The sequence below is a fragment of the Balaenoptera ricei genome, chromosome 3 (assembly GCF_028023285.1).
Source record: "Balaenoptera ricei isolate mBalRic1 chromosome 3, mBalRic1.hap2, whole genome shotgun sequence".
Taxonomy (NCBI): Eukaryota; Metazoa; Chordata; class Mammalia; order Artiodactyla; family Balaenopteridae; genus Balaenoptera; species Balaenoptera ricei.
This window is the reverse complement of record NC_082641.1, coordinates 107122092-107144466: the sequence shown is the minus strand read 5'-3', so window position 1 is coordinate 107144466 and position 22375 is coordinate 107122092. Positions and strand designations below refer to the sequence as shown.

Below are 22375 nucleotides of genomic sequence, written 5' to 3'. Positions count from 1 at the left end.
CTTCATGTCTTCTGACTTTTGAAATGCTTTTAGACGCGTTGATTGTTGAGGTTAGAAATGAATCATTACTATGAATTACTATTAGAGTTAGCACTTTAATTTTAGATTTTGTTTGTTCATTTTTGTTTCCCTAGGTAGTGAGATGTGGGTTTTTATTTTCAGAAAATTAAACTACTATTGTAACTAATATGTTGAACAAGCATGACTCACAGGCAGGATATGAACAAAAGGCAACTATATTTTGTTTTTTTCAATCCTTTAAAAATATATTTTTAATTATTCAATGGGAGCAGTTTATCCAATAAGTAAAGAAGAAAACTCAGGCACCCCCTTACTTTACAATTTTTAGATAGCAAAAATTTATATGACTACTTTAGGTAATGAAAATAATCTGAATTTAGCAATTAGAATGTCCAGCATCATATAATAATTAATATTCGAACTTGATTTGAAGTTATGACTTCCCTCCCAAGCTCAGACCTTCATGAGGAAGACATTTCTGACTCCACCAGGCTCAAAGTGCAGGAGGAAATGTGAGAAGGCAGAAGCAGTGACAGTGTCCTAGGGTGGCTTCAAGACTTCTGGGCTTCACACGAGTTTAAAGCCAACTTCTTCCTCGTGGGTGATTTCATGATTATGTCAGGGGCGTTGGCCTGCCCTTCCCGAGATGCAGACACTGCATTTTTCTCCTGGTGGCCACTCCTGGCCAGCCTCTTGTCTTTCTGCAGTCCACTTCAGACAGAGATCTAATGGTGTCTCATCACCCCTCCATGTAGTCCTTTTAGGAACCTCTCTTAGTGTGGCCCATGTCTCATCCATAGGACACGCCACCCTTTGCCCTCTGAACCAAGTGAATAGAGGTTCTACAGTGGGAATAGCCACTCTCCTCTGTGTGCTAGGTGTCCCTGACAGAGTTGGGTACAAAGCTCTTCAAGTTGCTCCCTGCGAAGCTCTCCTCTCTTGACCAGGGGTGAGGATGGAAGCATGCCCAACTTGTAATCTGGCTCTTCCAAAAAAATCCTCCTCAAAAACTCTTCTCTTAATTGCTATTCTCTAAATTGTATGCTCGGTATTGGGAGGGGTTTAAGGACCTGGCAACCAATTTTCCATCTCTACTTCCTTCAGGATGGAGTCTCAAAATTCACCTTGTTATATGATATTTAGCACCATGGGATTTCAGCTTAAATTTCCTTTTTAACATCCTGTTACGTTAGTATTTCAATATCTTCATGAACACTGTTTGACAGTTCTGTCAGGTAAAAGGTTAATTTTTTTCTTTACCCTAGTTCTGCTATTTACTAGCTATGAGGCCTTAGGCAAGATACATTACCTCTCTGTGTGTCCTTTGCTCACTAGTTGTTTTTGATGATTAAATAAGTTAACATTAGATGTATTTGTGTAAAGCTTGGATGATGTCTGGCACATAAAACATGCCCAATAAGTTAACTATTACAATTATTACTGTTTTGTTAAATCGGAATAGTGATGTTACATCAAAAATAGTCTTAGAGTCGCTGCTTTAAGCTATAAAGAAAAGTTGATACTAAAGAATGAAAAATATAGTTAGCATCTTGTGTCCATACCTATTTTACCTTTGGTAAAGATAAAGTATAATTACCTGAAAAAATCCTTTAGCAATTCCAATTTTTAAGAAAGAAAAGACATGGAGAAATTTGATAACATATGGAACAGGTATAGCTTAGGATTAAGTCCAATCACCGACCAAAACATTCACGTGAGCATGTTCTGATGGTGCTGCTGGTATCGGTGCCTCTAATCCTGTCCACTGGGAACAGTGGCTTGGTTACATTGAAGAGAATAATGTGAACTAAGGTTCCAGTGTGGGGTCTTTGAAAAGGAAAAAGTCAACTGTCTTCATTAAAAATAGAAGTGAGTACCATAGGCTTTTTATCAACTTGCTTCTAAAAATTGTTCCTGACTTATGTTCTCAACATGAAAACAAAAATAACTTTGACCATTCTATGATGCCTTTTGAGATAAGTGGTACCATCCTAAGAACTCACAAAAATCTTATTGAAAATCATGAACTATGTGGTATTTGTGCATATTTGTCATTGTGTTGAGTCCTGTTCTTATGTGTAACTCAGAGCTGACTGCCAAACTAGGCCGTAGCAGAAGCAGAAAGGGACAGCACGTCCCCTTCCCAGGGTTGGTGTGGTAAAATCTTATGACCTTCTTCTATTTGAGCATACACAGATCTCATTGTTTAATGCAGCCACACATCTCATTGTTTTAACGGGAAACATCACCACATCGTAAGACATAGGTGACTCACTTTGTGTAACAGGCAGATAAAGTTATTTCCAACAAGTTATGAATAATTATAGATATTTATAATAATGGTTATCTCTTTGATGGAATTGCCATATCAATAGACTGCTTAAAAGCTCTACTGCTTCTCTGGCCTGTATGATGATCTGAGTTTTTTTTATAGTTCACCATTTACCATCTCATAAAGTTGTATTATATTTTATGAGAATTTAGAATGAGAGAACTAAGCAGGATACGCTTCTTTGGGGTGTAACAGGACATAGTAGAAAGAGGAAAAGTTTTGGAGGTCACACAAGCCTGAGTCTGAATCCCAGCTCCGACAGTGGATAGTCTACAGCTTTGAGGTACTTGTGTAACCCCTCTGAACCTCAACTTCCTCATCTATAAAAAGTGGATAATCACTATCCTATGCAGTTGTTGACCTGAATGTTCAACAAGATAATGTCTGTAAAGCAGCAAGCACAATGCCACAGATATATAGTGATAGTTATTGAATATTATTTGTATAACTGGATTTATTGAGAGTCTGCAATGATTAAAACATAGTCACAACAGTAAACTGGGGGTTGAAGAGAAAGGTCACCTAACTCAGAAATTTAAGTAAGAAAGTTCATGACCAAGCAGTATCATCTCAAGGTAGTTTAACTGCACTGCACTTCATTGTTCATAAGAACTTCTAAAATAGAAATAATATTAAATGTAGTCAGTGATTAGAGCTCTAAGTCTTGTTTATAACTGTGGAAATATACCTGGCTCAGTGAAAGGCCCTTAAGGAAAAGTGGGATAATTGATGCTTGTGTAGCACATAAAACTTCTTGGAGAAAAAAAAAAAAGAATTGTTGATAATGCATTTATTCTTTTCCTCTCTCAACAAACATTTGTTGATTTCCTAACACTATGAGATGCTAAAGATACAAAGAAAAAGAAAAGTGGCAGATGCCTTCTAGAAGCTTCCCATATAGTGACCACTTAAGTTACAAGAAGCCTTCAGTTTTGAAATCTCTTTGTCTCTATCACTGTCTCAAATCATTGTTCTTCTGTCTCCTTTAGATACTCACATGCGCAGTACATGCTATGGTGGAATCAAGAAGGGAGTGTGTGTCCGTCCTTTCCCTGGCGCAGTGACCAAGTCTGAATGCTGCTGTGCCAATCCAGACTATGGTTTTGGAGAGCCCTGCCAGCCATGCCCTGCTAAAAATTCAGGTAGTCACCTTCACCAGTTTCACACCTGATAAAGAATCTAGAAATGTCACATTAGATATTTGGCCAAAGAGTACCTCGGCTCTGAAGTGTTTTGTCTTTATTTTTAATGGAAGAAAAGAAATCCAAACCTGTGTTGATATGTGAAGCATATAATAAAGAGATCTGTCTTGTTTTTACTTATGATCTGTAGGCAGAGAGAACACGTGGTGAATTTTATGATTATTTATTTATTTTATGATCCAATTATGACTGTTACAATGGATTCTTTACGTGAATATGTTAGCCTCAGAATCTTCCATCCCTTCTGTCATTCTGAAGATAAATAGCATAAAATTTACGTATCACTTTCAAGGTTATAATAAGTTCATGAGAACCTGGTTTTATTGATTTATTTTTAATCTTTACACAGAATGGTCTTAGGCTGCAGTCTATCAGAAGTTCCAGTCTATCAGGAATCTATCAGTAGTTGCAGAAAGTCATAAATTTATTTCTGAATGTTGTCATAAATTATAGGCACATTAAACAGTTTAATTCTTTGACTATTCTATGACTTGTTCATATTTTTATGAAACTGTATTGAATAGATGTAAGTACAGTAGGGAATCAAATAAACAATCTCTTTTCCTTTAAAGTTGGGAATAGTTGAAAATATAGGTAGGCAAACATATAAATTACAGTTTAGTATGATTGCTGCCTTAAAAGGAACATAAAGAACTGGGAGAGCACAAAGGAAGGAGCAGTTAGTTGCCTGGGGAGGCTGGGAAAGACTGCACAGAGGGGTGGAGGCTTACTTTGGTCTTGAAAAAAAGGAATAAGAACTTCCCAGGTAGAAGGTGGAAGAAATGAATTCCAGCAAAGGAAATGGCTTATAATTCTGTTAAAAATCCTAAATGGACTGTTCAAACCTTAGCAAAATGGTGAGAGTCCCTCTGGAAGAATTACTGAGTATGACATTTTTTAAAAAGAGGAGTTAATGAAGGAAGTCTTCCCCTAAAATGTTAAGTGAATTATGCATATTATGAAAGAAGTGCAAAAATTGATAACAAGACTACGTAAAAAGATCAGTGACTAATAAAATTAGTTATGAATATAAGTGGAAATATAGGACACAATAAAGATAGCATTGAGATCAGTGAGAACAAATTAAGTAATTAATATTGTTGATAAATATTGGAAAAAATATGAAGTTAGCTCCCTACATTAAATGTTACAAAATAATTTTTTTGTAGAAGATACAAACTTTTTGTCGTCTTGTAATGACAAACGACTCTCAAAACAAACCCCAAAGACTAAAATACACATATAAATTAGAAAAATATTTTATTTAATTTATAAAGAATTTACATTAATCAATAAGGAAAGTTGAAATCCTCTATAGAAAAAAGTACAGTGTACACAGACAGAACTTCACAAAGCAGAAAGGCAAATGGTAGAGTGCCATATAAAAAGATGTCCAATCTGTCTAAAATTAAAAGTTTAAAAAGGTGTCATTTTTGTTTATTAGATTGGTAAAATACAAATGATTGATTTTCCCCAGTGTTGGGGAGGATATACAGAAATGGGTACTCTCTTACATTGGTGCTAGAAGGGTAACCTGGGATATTTAGGGAGAGGGGGACTATCAAAAACTTTAAAAGAGACATAAACTTTGGGCAGTTTTACTTCCAAGAGATTAACCTAGTGATAGAATTGAACTTTGTATTTTCTTATTATAATTGCAGAAAGTTGAACAAACCTAATTTCATCAATAAGAGATTGATTGAATGAGTGTGGTAGATCCACATAACTGAGAAAAGATGTTAAATCATCTATTATGAATAGGCTATTACATGAAATGTCTATTGTAGAGTACAGAGGGTCCAAGCCTCCTCGCCACTTACAACCTCTATGACCTGAGCGTGTTACTTCCCATCTCTATCCAAGCTCTCTTGGGAGTAAAAGAGGAAAAATAACAGTATCTAGTTTGTGGTATTGGGAGGATTAAATAAATTATTAGATGCAAAATGCTAGAACAATACCAGGCACATCATGTAGTAAATGCTATTTATTACGTAAGTGTTTTCTATTATTTTATTATTGAGAGGAGAAAAAAAGCTAAAAAGCAATCTCTGTTGTACAATTTAGATTTTTTTAAAGTTTACATAAGTAGAAAATATTTGTAATGTTTATCAATATATTATTGAAATTCAGGGTGATAATCACAGTTATTTTTATTTACTTTTCTATGTTTACCTGTGATTTTGGAATTCTTAAAATAATTATGTGCTAGAAAATGGTCCTTTTTTTCATTTTAAGTTATTGCAGGTAATTCTTCTTAATGATAGTTTTGGAGTTATGTAAGTGACTTGTGTATGGAACAGATATAGTTTAGAGTTTTTGATTTCTCTATTTGTTTTTATCTTACAGCTGAATTCCACGGTCTTTGTAGTAGTGGAGTAGGTATCACTGTGGATGGAAGAGGTAGCTCTATTCAATTTTCAATCTTATAATAATTATATAGTTTTATAGCTTTATTATTATAATATTATAGATAAGATGTATTTAATATTATAAAAATATATCAGTATAAAGTAATAAAATAAATTGTCTCCTAGAACAATGGTTATAAGCTAGATGATATCAATCAGTATGTAGATGTGCATTTTTCATAGTAGATAAATATTTATCTGTTAAATATGTGTTGTTTAAAATGTCACTAACAAACTACAACCATGATTTTATGGATACCGTCACTTAAGAAGAAGCTAGAGCTTGTAAAAAAAAAAAAGAAAAACAAGACAATTTAAAGAAAAATGTTAAATAATGGTGCTGACATGGTTTAAACAAAAACAATCTGTAAGAGATATTTGATATGGATCTTTAAGAGATATTTGAGATATACTGCCCTAAAAATAAATTGACTATTTATGGCTAAGAATACTAAAATGTTTCTGTCCAACCAAAGAAGTACAAGGTTTCATTAAAGTTTTCTTTTTTTTAAATTTAGCACTATGATTAACAAAATTCCAATATAGAACTTGAATATTAAGTACATATGTGTTTATAAAGTTATTTTATATGTTAATAGTGTCCTTTGTTTTTTTAAAATTGTAGGGTGCTATTAATCTTTAGTTTACATATATATTCTAATACTTTCATGTTTGAGGAGACTTTAGACAAATTATAGATTAATTGACAGTAAATATCACATTTTTTGCAAAGAACATCAGAAACCAGAGTAAAGGAGCAAACTTTTACAATGATGTTTCTCCCAAAAATTAAATTAAAAGACTGACATTTCTGGAGTATTTAAGGCTTCCCAAATTCTAGAACACAGTAGTTAGGATTACAATTTGAGCATAGTTACCAAAATTTTATTTTATGCTGACTCCGTTTTTTTATTCCCTGTCAATATGGCCTCCCCAACAGAGCCAGCTGCCCGTTGCAACTAGATGGTTGCTCATACAAGCACATCATTCCTCAAGTCCCACGGCCCACGGGTGACAGAGAGTAGTCATGTTCATGGCTTGTTGTAAAACATTGTGTTCTCAAGCATCCACATTTGAACTGTCCTCTCCATTAATTTCAACTTATCAACAATGAGAAACGTTTAATAAGTATCATATTACTTAGTTGACTGTAAAAAATGATAATAAAATAGAAATATTCCAGGCCTTCAGGACCATAAAATTATACAGACACCCTAATAAATCTTTGCCTTTTAATTAGATGGTTATAATACCTATCAAGTTGAGTTTTCCTTTGGGTTTTGAGCCAACAGTCTATAAATTTCTTTATTAATTTTATCATAAATGCCAGCCCATTGCATGGCTTAATTCTTTGAATTTCTGCCAGTTCCCTTCATTTTTCTTTTGACTTACCAGGAAGTGTCCCACATCTCTCAATTTTATTCTCACTCCTTATTTTCATTTCCTTTCCCTTTCTGAACGGCAGACAAATTGGGGGTTTGCAGGGTTAAACACTACGTATTTTGAGTGATCTTTACTAGACATACATGTATCAACAGACAGTAAGTGGCTGTGAGCATTAAACTTTGAACATTTAATGCAGATATCAATGAGTGTGCTCTGGATCCTGATATATGTGCCAATGGAATTTGTGAAAATTTACGTGGTAGTTACCGTTGTAATTGCAACAGTGGCTATGAGCCGGATGCCTCCGGAAGAAACTGTATTGGTAAGTTATTTGTTTTATTATACAAGAGCCTTTTGTATCATTTAATCCCATGGATTATAGGAGAAATCAAACTACAAAAAAATGAGTAAAACTAGAGATCTTACAGTTTTTCTTGTTTCCTTTTTAGTGCAGAGATATAAAACTATGGGAATCAAACAAATGCTGCTACATAGTAACACAATTTAGTATTTAAATTATTTTATTATTTTTAGTAATTAAATTACTAAATTTTATTATTTTTAGTAATTAAATTATTTTTTCCCAAGTGAATGGACACAGAGTCAGTTATCGGCCTGTTATATCTGCATATATCTTAATCCTATAATTTTTCACTAGGAAGTGAGATTCAAAAATTAATGAGGCAGTGTGGATAATAATAAGTTAAGAAAATTAAATATGACAGGTTGACTTAGAAAGAAACAGTTGCTGCAACATATCCAAACATGATAACTGAGATGGGTGTTTCCTTTTGTAATTTATAAGGGAATGTTTGAAAAAACTCAAGTATGTAGTTCATATATTCAAGAATTTGTGAAGAATCTAGATTTTCCCGTGGAGCACTTGAGTTCACTTTTATAAAACGAATGTTATTCCATCCATTATTATATATAATAATTTTTACATCTAACCACTGATGGCTCTTACATCCAAGTCTTGATGATTATGATTAGAAAGAAATACATTTTTCTATGTTTATGGCTCTGGGTTTTATTACTGATTTATGTTATTATATATCCATTTCACCTTGGGTTGAAGATATACATACAGATGGATATATAAAGCTATATTAAATATCATGTACTTACAACAGATTTTGATATCTGTTGGGAAGGGCACCAGCCAGAGATTGTTGAACATTTATAAAAATATGCAAACCAGCTAGTTTTTATTCCCCAGAAGCAAAGTTGCTTCCAGCATAGTGTCCAAGTACAGTTGAGCACATGAATACCCTACTGAAAACAGGGAGGTTCAGTGAGCATTCACACATTGAACACAGTTCATGGCACTACTCAACTCTTTAAAGCAGGTACGTGCATAATTTTGATAAAATTAAAACTAGATTTTAAAAATAAATATGAAGCCAAATTCCAGTTTTAGTTTGCTGGGGCTGCCCTAACAAAGTACACAAAACAGGGTTGCTTAAAACAACGGAAATTGATTGTTACAGTTTGGGAAGTGAGAAGTCCAAAATCAAGGTGTCAACAGGACTATGCTCTCTCTAATGGCTTTAGGGGAGAATCTTTCCCTTCCTCTTCTAGTCTCTGGGATTTGCTGGTAATCTTTAGCATTCCTAGGCTTTTAGATGTGTCACTCTAGCCACACGTCCATCTTTCCCCTGTGTGTCTTCACATCAGCTTCCCTCTGTATGTGTCTGTCCCTATGTCAAAATTTGCCCTTTTTCATATGGACTCCAGGCGTTGGTGTCCATACCTATATTGGAATACAACCTACCTGAAGGATCTTATTTTAACTTGATTACTCTATAATAATCCTATTTCTAAATAAGGTCACATTCTGAGGTACTGTGGGTTAGGGATTCAAAATATTTTTTGAGAGACCCATTTCAACCCATAGCATGGACTAATGGATAAATTAATTATGATTCAGCCACTTGATAAAATGTACAATCATGAGGGAGATTATGGTGATGCTTAAAATATAATACCGCTGCGGGACAGTAAGTAAATGAAGAACAAAGTAGTAATGTGCCTTTTCCAAAGCATTACACACCTCCCAGGAACTTCAAAACATCTTAAAAGTAGCCACAAGAATAAGAATGTTCCATATGAGTAAAACCAAATATATTTTGCTTAGGATCAGGAATGTGCTTTGGATACAAAGAGACTGAGTCAAGGTATGGAGTGAGGAAAAAAACAAACAACAAAAATAAAACATTTTGGTCACTGTGCTGTTTGTTTCACTGTGTGTGTCTCCTGTCTTCTAACGGTTGCTTCCAGACATTGATGAGTGCCTGGTAAACAGACTGCTTTGTGACAATGGCCTATGCCGAAACACACCTGGGAGCTACAGCTGCACCTGCCCACCTGGCTATGTGTTCAGGACTGAGACAGAGACGTGTGAAGGTAAGAGCCATCTTCCTTCGTTGTGAACAGTAAGCACCTCAATATGCGTGAACCACAAGTACGTTATGAAGCAATAGAGCAGAAAGAATGTTGTTTGAATATGTTTTAAATTTTATAACCTCTTTCAGCTAATCTGCCAGTTTTAGAAATAGCATGCACCTAACCCAGTTTATAAAACCATCAGTTTTGTCCCATTCAGATGAAATATCAACAAACATTTTGAATTTAATGGGGAAAATAAAGTGAAAGCAGCCAATTTGTTTTACTTGCTAATAAAATGTCAGATTTTTGTTTGTTTTTCCCTTTTTAAAACCACTATGACACATTAGCCTGGGGGAACCTGCACTGTAATGGCAAAGTCAGCTCTTTGGCATTTTATTTATGAAATGATTGATAGACCTCAGAGGTTGGCCCAGAAAATATTTGGGGCTTGAGTAAAAATGGTCACCTTAATTAAATTTATAGTCCAAGGAAATTGTCCTTTGCATTTGACAATTTTGAAGTTATTATTTGGGCTTAAAGGTCGTGAATCACTGTTTAAAAATGTCTTCCTTTTCTTTTGAGCTCATTTTTCTTCAGTGGAAGTTACATGAATGAGTTAAATGCTTAGGAAAGGCCTCATTTTCAGTAGATACCAGCTGAGCAATGAGTGCCTTCAATTATGTTTTTGTTTCTTGATCAAAGTACTGCGTATTTCAGAATACTCTGTTGTATGACTACTAGTCATTGTTCCTTTTAAGTCTCACTGTGTGGGCCTACAGAAGTGTCCCATGACATTCTCAAATCCAATAACTACTTCCGAATAGTAACTTTTTCAAAAAAAAATTTCATCTTTAGTTATTTGGAGTAGCCCTTTTCTATCTGTTAAAGTATTTGTTTCCTAGTGACTTCATAGCCAAGAAAACTGCAATAGTAATATTATGCAAAAAGATGTTAACATTCTCTTCATCTTATTGTTTAACTTCAAAGCATTCTTATGAACAGAAACAAGTTAGGACTCAAACAGGATGCCAGAACACAGACGACTTAGCTGAAGTCAATGAAATGCAATTACAAAGTGCAATTCTCAGTTTGGATTGAATTTGAGGGACCACTGAAAAGCAGTAATTAACCTGAAGAAAGAAAAAAAGGGAAGAAAAAAGAAAACCTCGGCATAAAATGCAGTTTTTCTGAACTTAGTTTTGATAACTGTTGAGTTCCCCTCCTATCCACCACCTGTGGCAGGAGCTGCTCAAAGAAAAGCGCACTTTCCATTCCCAACTAAAGTACTTGAAGATTCATCCTGTCCATAGATAAGCAGAGATGACAGGGGGCACACTTAAGAATTTTGAATATTTTCACATAATATGTGTTTAAATTAGCCTAAGCTTCTTAAATGTATTCAACCAGAGTCTTTATTTTCTAGCGCTCACTCCCCTCAACACCTCTTATCCTTCAAAATTGCCATGAGAAACTTTGTAAAAGAAAAAAAATTCTAGCCATATTTACTCCATGAGTGTTTTGGAGGGTGGGGGAAGGGATTTCAAGAATTGTGTTTCTTTCCGTTTTGTTTTTATTCCCGACTTTCTACACTTCCTTCTCACTGCCCTTTATCAGTTTTATCTATTGTCTCTTGGAAGATAAGCTTCTGTTAAATATCAGGAAGCTCTGAAAGCAAGAATAGCTAAGGATATCATCTTGATTTAACTGGGAAGCTGATGATTATTAGGACTGGTTTCCCTGTCCATAACGACAGTACCCTTTGGTGCTATTGTGAGGGAGACACATAACGGGGAACTAAATGGTTGGTGTCTGATTCAGTTTGGTCAGTTTGGTTTGCATACCAAATCATCAATATTTATAGCATATTTCTTCCATTTTAACAAGTAAGATGAAGTTGAAGGGTACTGAGAGGTGAAATACCAAAGGGTAAATAAAAGGGATTCGTCTACTTACGTGAAAAAGTGAAGAGTAGGAGCTAATGGTGTTTGATAGTATGACATTGGATGATTACATAAATATTAAGGCATATTAATACCAAATCAGGCAACAGTGATGGTTAGAAAACATGGTCTTTGCTTATTTTGTCCAAAGGATAATTGTTCCTGATAAACCTGAGCCTTTTCTTTAATACGAAATATGTTTTATTACCTGTCGTTTATAAGAAAGAAGTTCATATTATGTAAATAAAAGAGAAATGATAGAGAAATATTTTGGTTCTAGCCTTATGACATTTGTGGAAATAAAAATGATTTGTTGTGAGAAATCCAACCAAATAACTGTTATTTCTACACTTTCTTCCCACTATTAAGTTATTTGCATTTTATTAAGTGTTTTGCAAAAAAGAAATAGACCTGCAGGCCACGGATATCTTTTTCCCTTGGGTGTCCTCCTTATTTCCAGTCTTGCATTCACACAATAAATTTGTCTGCCTGAAGCAGTTCTCTGCATGCTATTCTTTCTAAACTAATTTCCAAAGACTAGGCAGGGAATTATCAGCCAATTCATTGCCGATTCTAGCTTTCTCTCTATATATTTGCTATATTCACTAATTTTGCTTGTCATTCATGTTTTCAACAGGCTATTTTAAATATGTAATAAACAGCAGTGATCAAGTTTCTCTGATATTTCAAACTGAAGTTACTAAAATTTATCTTACTTTTTTTGTTTGAGCTCTGAGAGTCTGTGAAAGTTAAAATTTTTATAGCAAGCACTGTGGTTTAGATTGTGTTTCCAGTGACATAACTAGTTAAATGTAAACCAGATGTGCTTTGAAGTTTATTTCCAGGAATGTACAGTGAACTGTTTCAGTTCCTGGTTCCACGACATTTATAACATAAAAACATTGTATTTAAAGAAAAATTAAACAGTTTATATTTGTAGCTGTCATGGCATGTGTTTATAGTTTTTGAGTTCATAATTGCTTAATATAAAATAGGGATTTTGAAAGTATATGATACTGACATTTTTCTTTTGGGGAGCTTCTTACAAATAAAATTAGTAGGTAATATATCATCTGTCTTCAGATTAGGTATCTGCTGCTTTTTTGGCTGATTTCTTTTTTATATTGTGTTTTTATTGAAAGAATTTTAGTACTCTGGAATAGATGTTTTCATTCCAAATCTGTGCTATATTTATAAAACCTGCTCTTGTATTTTTCTTTTAAGAGGCTTTCTTGCTACAAATGACCTGAAAGAAAGATGCATTTATATTTCTTCACACAATTTCTACTTGAAGAATTCACTTAATACCTGGGTACTTCTTTAGTAGTTTTGAAATAGCAAAGAAGGAACATAACTGTTTTCCACATGGATTTTTAAGTTTGCATTTCAAGTCCACAGACTTGAAAATCAGTGAGCCCTGCCTTTTCAGAACCAGTTTAGTTTATATTTGACTTGAGATGTTCAAGAGTAAACATTACAATCTTCTAGATATTTATTTGCATGTTTTCCTTGGTATATATAGGATTCATGTTTAATTCAAAGAGGTGTTTAGAAAAAAATAAGTATTATGGTGAACTCAGAAACTGTAGTGTTCAACAAAAAAAATCTTGCGGTACGTTGACCTGTTTCAGATAGTTAATCAAATACAGAAAGAAATCCATGTCTCTCTTCCTTAAATTGAGTGGTTTAATTTATATTGAAGGTCAGTCTTTGATATTGTTTCTAAACACTTTAGCTAAATCTTGTATTTATTTTTAATTAACTCATGTTAAACTATTTAACTTTATTGGCTTGACATTTTGTTTAGTCACCACTTGAGAACATAGGCATACTCTAATTCTGACTGTCATACTTCTGACCGTCAACAGGAATTGTTTAGATTATGGTATATGATTTGATTTAGGACTCAGATCAAATTAATGATGGTAAAGGTCTATTTAAAACAATTAAAAGATTTTTTTCTCTTTTTAGTTTTAGCACAATCAGTTGTGCTTTAAAAATGTCTCACACCAAACATGGAAATGTGAACGGGAAGGTGGATAAGGGCTAGAGGAGAATGCTGTACCCAGTATTAAAGTTTCATCCCTTATTTCCTGATTTGTATCCAGAAATTTGGAATTAAAGCCAGCATTGTGATATGTTGTCTCTACTACAGGCTTTTTAAATTCTTCCAAAACCTCTCGGAGCCACAAATGACAGAAACAGTCACTTTTGTGCACAGCACACATTGCGCCCAGGAATATGTTGCTTTCCATGGAATCAGAATTCAAATTTCCCACAGGAAAATTACATCTCATTGTAGGAGAAAATGAATCCCATTTATGTAAAGTTGTAGTGAAACAGTGAAGATTTAGATGCTAAACCCTTTCAAAATAGGCTGATTCCTGTAGTCCTACTGAGTCCCCAGCCGTGCACATGTGTATTCACACTGTAAAATGCACTTCTCCATTCCCCATTCACTTTATGCCTCATAGAACCATATTAAAATTACAAGAGCCAAGTTTACCAGACATTCTGGCATAGCGTGGCTTGTTGGAATAATATTTTCCAGAAACACATGGCAGCTCTAACAGAATCTTTTCCTTCTGGATTGTAGATATAAATGAATGTGAAAGCAGCCCATGTGTCAATGGGGCCTGCAGGAACAACCTTGGATCTTTCAATTGTGAATGTTCTCCTGGCAGCAAACTCAGCTCTACAGGATTGATCTGTATTGGTAAGATTCATACGTGGTGCTGATGTTTCAGTTTCACTACAAAGATAAGCAGAGACCTCAGGACTTCTGTGGATAAAAACAGAACACGATCACAGGAAGCTAATAATTAGGAGTTACTTCAGTTGTTTTCTCTTGTTATCAAGATAGGAGTACAACATGATAGCATAAACTGGACAGGCTCTTAAATTTTGTTACATTCTAGGAAGCATTCCTTTCTTATAAGTATATATATTATGCTATACGTTATAAGCATTTCCATACCACACACATATTTATATTCATTCCCCAGGAATGCCTTAGGCATCAATACAATCAAATCCTTACTGCATACTTTTTATAAACAACCTTCAATGGTAAACAGAAATGTGATCGCATTTGGACTCAGTTAACAAGATGAGAATTTGAAGAGTTTAAACTTTAAACAAATAGAAAGAATTTATTGTTTTTTTTCATTTCTCCCATCAATCATAAATTTATGAGCTCCAAGGAAGAGAAGATAACTGTTTTCTTGCTTTGGGAAATCTCTAAGAGAGAAAGATTCCAAAACTTCCAAGACATCTTTCAATGTATCTCAAAACATATAAGGTCAGTTTTTGATAAAGACGATAGGAGATATATAAAATGAAATAGTCTGATCTATCACTATAAGCAACCGTTCAGCATATGAAAGGAAAAAAACGACCCCAGTCATTCTTTCCTGCTTCCAGTGTCTATGGCTACACTGGCTAGGTATACATACTTCATATTATTACCTAGTATCCACCTTTAAAGGGAACTAAATATATATTTCCAAGTAGTTAGGGAGATGTTTCAGTTTTACATAGTGCCAAATAAATTGGCTGGTTTTGTTTGTTATCTATTCAGTATCAATGTTCAACTTAGTATTTTCCAAAGACAGTAGTATTTTCAGTATTATGTCTGATGCTAGCAATATTTAGCTGGATGCTTAGGGTACCTGTTTGTCACAGGAGGAGAACTGACCAAGTCCAAAGTTTCAATGAAAACCTTCCCTTTGGAAATGCCAACTCTTCATCTCCCAGTGAGGTACAGCTGGTGAAATTTGAGCCTTGCTCAGCTCTCCATACTAGGAAATAGACTGCCATCTGCCTAGGGCATTACTTTTTTTCTCACAGAATTCCTGGTTCGGGGGGAGGACATGTGGGTTGGATCTGGTAAGGCAGAAATATTTTTGCTAAGCCACAGTTTCCAACTGAGATAGACTCGTTTTATTATGCAAAGGAAATGAACTCAGCATTAGTCAATTAATGTCTCAGAAAACTAACTCTGTATGCCACTTGGGCATCAAAGATATCTTAGTTTTTGCTTTGTCATAAACATGTCTGTGATTTTGGCCTTTACCCTTATAGTTATTAATGAAAAGGAACAAAGACTTTTTATTTCCAAGTCATTATGTTGGACACCTAAACACCACCATATTTTTCTCAGCCAATGTGTTACGTGTTTTCATTCATTGTGATCAAATTTGAATATCCCAGCCTAAAGCTGCTCAGAAAGAAATTTACTTAATATTTTTAAATTTTAGACATCATTTTTTCTTCTTTTTTTTATTAAAAACAGAATTCTAGTTTTAAAAAGGGAGTTAATAGTAAAATATACTTAGGAAATATTATAAATGTACTTTTTAATAGGACTGTCAAATGGCTTTAATCAGTAATTAGCCTGCAAGCTGTTCTTGGTAGGGGCCAAATCTCTAAATTTAGCACTGGATAAAAATTCCCTGATGTAAATTAAAAATTTAAAATTGTCAGAATGTACATGAATTAGTTAGATACAAAGAATATTTAGGGATTTAGAAGATATTATGCAAACTTCCTAAGTATAAACCAATCTTGAACTGTTCTATAAACTGCTTGAAGAGACTGCTGTATGCTGGTTGAAATGATTAAATATAATAGAACAATAAATTTGGTTAATCTTTCCTGCCTTACACTGCTCACATCTGATAGCTCTGCATAATCTAGTCCAATTTCCCTCAATTTTGGCTTGTCTCTGCGTTCTGTCCTTAAATTACGTGGACACGACAGGGGCAATGCTCCTCACCTTAGCCTATGAGCAGTGTTTAGCACAGTTCATCACTCATCCCTTCTCAAGAAGTTCTTCATTTATGGCCTCCTCTTTTTTTCCTTTCACTTTTCTGACCCGTTTCCTCAGTTTCCTTTGTTAAATCTTTCATATTCTCCTGTTTTCCAATTTGAAATGTCTCACAGGTCAGTCCTTGGACCTCTTTGCTTCTCTGTCTTACACTCATGCTTAGATGGCCTCTACATTGACTCACATTTCTCTCTCCATCCTTAATCTGTCTGCTAATTTCAGACTGGTATTTCTAATTATCTGCACGGTGTCTCCATTTGGGTGTCTAGGTGACATTTCAGACGTAGCATATCTAAAACCAAATTTCTATCTTTCAGCTTAAATCTGTGTCTCCTAGAATCATTTCTGTCTTGTCAAATGGTAACTCCATTCTTATAATTGCCAGCCTCTAAAATCCTGGAGTCATCCTTGATGCTTTTCTCTCAAACTGCACATTTAATCCATCAGTAAATCCTACTGATTGTACTTAAAGTTTATCCATATTTCAACCACTTCTCACCACCAAGATCAACAACCCCCAATCCAAGCCACCATTATTTTTCTTCTTGATTTTTACTGTAGCCTCTAGCTTATCTGCTTTCCCTGCCTTATTTTTTTCAGAGACCTTAACCAACCTCTGACTATATAAGTACATCTATATTGTGACTCTGTGTGTGTGTGTGTGTGTGTGTGTGTGTGTGTAGGTATATAGGTACACACACAAGAAAAAACAATCAGGAGATAGAGATGGATTGTATATGTGTGTGTGTGTGTGTATGGATTTGGGGACTTTTCAGTGTTGATACAATACCAGCCTACAGAAGCAGAGTAAAGCCTCTGAAATCATACAATGCAGGTTTGAATCTTGATGCTGACACTCTCCTAGCTGGGTGACCTTACTTGGGTAAATTAGTTGACCCCTGTGCCTCAGTTTTCTCATCTGCAAGTTGTCCATACCTTATAGGGTTGTTTTAATGGGTAAATAAACTAATACATGGAAAGCCTTTAACAGTGCTTGTTGCTACCTCAATAAATATTAGCAAATATTATTACAATATATCTTACTTAAAATGACTACAGCCAAGGTGATAATCAGTAATTAACCCAGTCCTTAAAAGACCATTTAAATACACAGTAGCCTTACACAGGCATCTCTGTTTCCTCTGTGCTATGGAATGTACAGGTTTAAGCCTATAAAAAACCTGTAATTCGAGACCTGATACAAATGCATATGAGCAAATCTTTTTCATTTGCACACAGTTTTTATCCAAACTGAATCTCAAAACAGAAAAAAGCAAACAGACCGCCTATTTCTTCCCCACATCCTTGCCCCATAACTTTTTGTATTCAGTCAAGGACAGAATTGTTTGTTTTGTTTTATCCTCTGTCCCAGAGGGCTTGGGTTGTAGGTAATGTCCTCTTACCCACTACCTTGTTCCATAGGGAATCAGAGTACAACGTCTCCCTTCATGGGCCTGCCAGTTTCATTGCAATTCCCTTTCTGTGTTTCTGGTTGTATTTTCTTTTTATTGTTGATTTTAGCAGTATAACTTTATTTGCCCTTATTATTAGATGAGTTTTAAAGTAAATACTGTAGTTTACATTTAGGTCTATGATGCATTTTGAGTTAATTTTTGTGAAGGGTGTAATGTCTATGTTCATATTAATTTATTACGACCTTAGGTTTGGTAATGACTTGGATACAACACCAAGAGCATGAGTCATGAAAGAAGTAATTAATAAATCAGGCTTCATTAAAATTAAAAACTTCTGCTCTGCAAAAGATATGGTCAAGAGAAGGAGAAGCCAAGCCACAAACTGGGAGAAAATATTTGCAAAAGACATATCCGATAAAAAGACTGTTATCTGAAATATAAAGAGCTATTAAAACTCAACAATAAGAAAACAACCTAATTAGAAAATAAGCTAAAGATCTTAACAGATAATTCACCAAAGAAGATATACAGATGGCGAATAAGCATATGAAAAAATGCCCACATAATATTTCATTAGGGAAATGCAAGTTAAAACAATGAGACACCACTACACACCTACTAGAATGGTGAAAATCCAAAACACTGAGAACACCATATGCTGACAAGGATGTAGAACAACAATAACTTATTCATTGTTGGAGGGAATGCAAAATGGTACAGCCACATTGGAGACAGTTTGGATGTTTCTTATAAAACCAAACATACTCTTACCATACACCCCAGCAATTGCACTCATTAGTATTTATTCAAATGACCTGAAATTTATGTCCACGCAAAAACCTGTACACGATATTTATAGCAGTATAGAGTCGTTGACTGTAAAAAATGTACCACTCTGATGTGGGATATTGATAGTGGGGAAGGCTGTGTGTATGAGGGGGCAGGGAGTATATGGGAACTCTGTACTTTACGCTCAATTTTGCTGTGAACCTAAAACTGCTCTAAAAATTAAAGTCTATTTTAAAAAATGAAAAAGAAAATAAAGTAAATACTGTAGGAATAGGCTTTTTCTTTATTGTTTTCCAAGACTGTGACCACACTATGCTATTAAGCTTTGTTAAATTGTTTTACACATCACCTGCAGAGGGATCACCTCAGGAGCTTGTCAAATGCAGACTCCTGGGCCACACACCTGGAAACTTATGAGTCTGCGTTTTAACAAGAAGCTTGGTAATGTTATGCACAGTAAACTGAGAGCCACAGTACTGCAAGGAAAACTTCACATATGATTTATTTTACCCAATTAATATTTGCCGTGTCAACTTTGGATTCCTTTTCTCTGCTTCAAAATTGGTTTTTTAATGGGCATTTAAGGAAGAACTTAAATCTGATGTAGAAACATAGTCTAAAAAGTTAGGAGTAGTTGCCTCTGGATGGTTGGATTACAGGTGATTTTTCTATTTTCTCTGCTTTTTCTTCAAGTAGTTTATCATAAACATGTGTTACGTTTTGAACTAGAGATAAGGCTATACATATGTATCATAGAAAGATGCCTGAAAGAAAATACATCACATATTAGCCCTGGTGTGTCTTAATGGTGGTTTTATAAGTGATGTTTATTTTTTTATCTTTAAGATTTCTTTTTTTCAAATAATTATCTTTGGTTGGAGAAATACTGGCTTCTCTCCAACAGAACGGAAATTGTGTGTGGTTTATTTGGTGGGGAATTAGGAGAGAAGGAGATTACTTGGAGAATGTTATTTGATAAAATCTTAAATATCAAAGTATCTGCCATAAAGAATAAGTCTTATGAATATTTTTCATACAAGTAACAATCTTATAAGAGTAACGCCCTGTATTTGCAAATCCCAGTACGAAATCGTGGGTAGTAGCGGCTGCTCCTAGAATACCCATAGATATAATTGTATTAATTATCATATCGTGTGAAATATATACAGTACCATATTTAATTTTCATGTATGTAATATGCTGTATTTAAATGCATGTATGTGTAAATGTGTCTATAAAAAAGTTTTTTAAATAATGTTTTTTTTTAATACTATTGAATAATGCCTTTGGTGTATAGAACTGAGTTCTATTTTCTTCAGAGATGAGAGCTCCCCACTATTTCCTATTCCTTTTCAGACAGCCTGAAAGGGACGTGTTGGCTCAACATCCAGGACAACCGCTGTGAGGTGAACATCAACGGAGCCACTCTGAAATCCGAATGCTGCGCCACCCTCGGGGCCGCCTGGGGGAGCCCCTGTGAGCGGTGTGAACTAGGTAGGAGCCTGGCCAGTGGGCTTCTGGGCTTCTCATCGGAAAGCTTCTTCCTCAATAGGCATCTCTTTCTCTGTATATTTCCATCATGAAGAAGACCATAAGATCAATACCCTCCCCAACATGTTGTCTTTTCTGGTAAAATGTATTCACTTCTTGAAATATGTATTTGGTTTATCCTTTTACTATAAGCAGACCTTCTGAATAGTTTGGATAAGGAAGGGAATCAACTAGAATTTAGCTACTGGGTGACTATCAGTATCCTCCAATATTCTTATTTGCATGTGTCCCGGTAGAGCATGATGTCTCTTTTCTCTAAATCTTTTGTTTACTTGTGATTTGGTTGACAGTGTGAAAAGCAAAAGGAAATTGTAGGAAAAATTATGAGAATCTCAATATGGGTCAACACCGATGGAGTTACCACAGCATGTCATGTGCTCCACTGAATTGAACAGAGGGCAGCTGGAGTCCTTTGCCTCTAAAGCCCAGATTGTGGTTTTTATTTAGTTCAATTTAGATTCCATTATACTGTTTCTTGAGCTTAAGACAGTTGTGTTTTTTGTAATGAAGTAAAAATGTGTCCTTTGTTCTCACAGATACAGCTTGCCCAAGAGGGTTTGCCAGGATTAAAGGTGTTACTTGTGAAGGTGGGTGCATTCTTGAAAGACATTGTAAGTCTTTAGAGCAGTATTTAAAATTAACATTCACTCTCACACTTTGGAGATATTTATCACTTTCAAAAACCTTGGAATTTCAATAAAAATACTAGATGTAGTCAACAAATGTTTTAGAATAATATTCTTAGGAAACAGCTTAGAATTTCCCATTTCTCTTCTTTATGCCGTTGGGTGAATTTTTGTGAGGACATCACTAGCCTTTAAGGCACAAAACAGCTGGCAAAGGTGTATGTCTGGGATGTGTTTTATGGACGGACAAGGCTGTGGTAGTTTTCACAGCTGGTACCCAGGAAACCCGGTGGCTTCGTTGTGGAATATTTCTGCTTAACTCAAGTAATGATCCACATTGTATTGCAGAATGAGTATGCTATACAGGAAGTAAGACTACACCTGCTTTTTCTACTTGGAACATCTTTCTCTCTCTGCTTGCTTCATTTCCCTGCAGACGTTAATGAGTGTGAGGTGTTTCCTGGCGTTTGCCCAAATGGACGCTGTGTCAACAGCAAAGGATCTTTTCACTGTGAGTGCCCTGAAGGCCTTACGTTGGATGGAACTGGCCGTGTGTGTTTGGGTAAGTCCATGCTCTCTTGTGTTTTATGCATGAAACCAAGCGTGAATTTTCTTATTCTTTTGGATAATGGCCTGACCAAAACTCTTCGGTCTATAGCTGGAAAACTTGCTTTAAGTGCGATATTTGGGGGAAACTCACCAGAGGATATTTTTAAAGTGAATGAATTTAAATGAAATGGTTTCTGTATAATACAGAAAGTTAGTACTACTCACAAATTTATCTCAAAAATGCATCTTCCCCAACTGAAACTCTGTACCTATTAAACACTAACATCCCATTTATCCCTCTCCCAGCCTCTGGCATCCCTGCTTCTACTTTCTGTCTCTATGAATTTGACTACTCTAAGTGCCTCATAGGAAAGGAATCAGATGATATTTGTCCTCCTGTGACTGGCTTGTTTCACTTGGTGTGGTGTCTTAAAGGTTCATCCATGTTGTAGCATGTATCAGTATTTCTCTCCTTTCTCAGGCTGAGTGGTGTTCCATTGTATGTATGTACCACATTTTATTTGTCTACTCATCTGTTGGTGGACGCTTGGGTGGCTTCCACCTTTCGGCTGTTGTGAATAATGCTTCTATGAGCGTGGGCGTACAAATATATTTTCAAGTCCCTACTTTCACACACACACAAAAATTATAAGTTCTTTAATCAGATATTTTAGGCTGTTTAGTCTTTCACACTGAGTCAATGGAAGAAGAGAACTATGTATATTTTGAACATAGAAGAAAAATTGGAGACTCGTGTTTGAAGTTAACATGTACCAGCCCATTGCAGCTATGCTCCGTGACAAGACAGTGGGGAAAGTCATGGCAAAGTTATGTGGCTTCTGTGTGAGAAAATTGACTGATCCTACCCCTTCCTTTACCATCTTCAGAATTTAAATTTTCTTAATGCTTTATTTTCTAAAGATTTTAAATAAGGAAGCTC

General features: G+C 35.1%; 1 protein-coding gene across 1 annotated transcript in view; it reads left to right on the top strand.

The window, feature by feature from the left end:
- Positions 1-22375, top strand: part of FBN2 (fibrillin 2) — a 222945-nt gene that overhangs the window by 129912 nt on the left and 70658 nt on the right. The window contains exons 16-23 of the mRNA XM_059919446.1: positions 3343-3495; positions 5902-5955; positions 7546-7671; positions 9630-9755; positions 14274-14393; positions 20066-20203; positions 20797-20847; positions 21323-21448. Coding sequence (XP_059775429.1) covers positions 3343-3495; positions 5902-5955; positions 7546-7671; positions 9630-9755; positions 14274-14393; positions 20066-20203; positions 20797-20847; positions 21323-21448 — 894 coding nt within the window. The remainder of the gene's footprint in view (positions 1-3342; positions 3496-5901; positions 5956-7545; positions 7672-9629; positions 9756-14273; positions 14394-20065; positions 20204-20796; positions 20848-21322; positions 21449-22375) is intronic.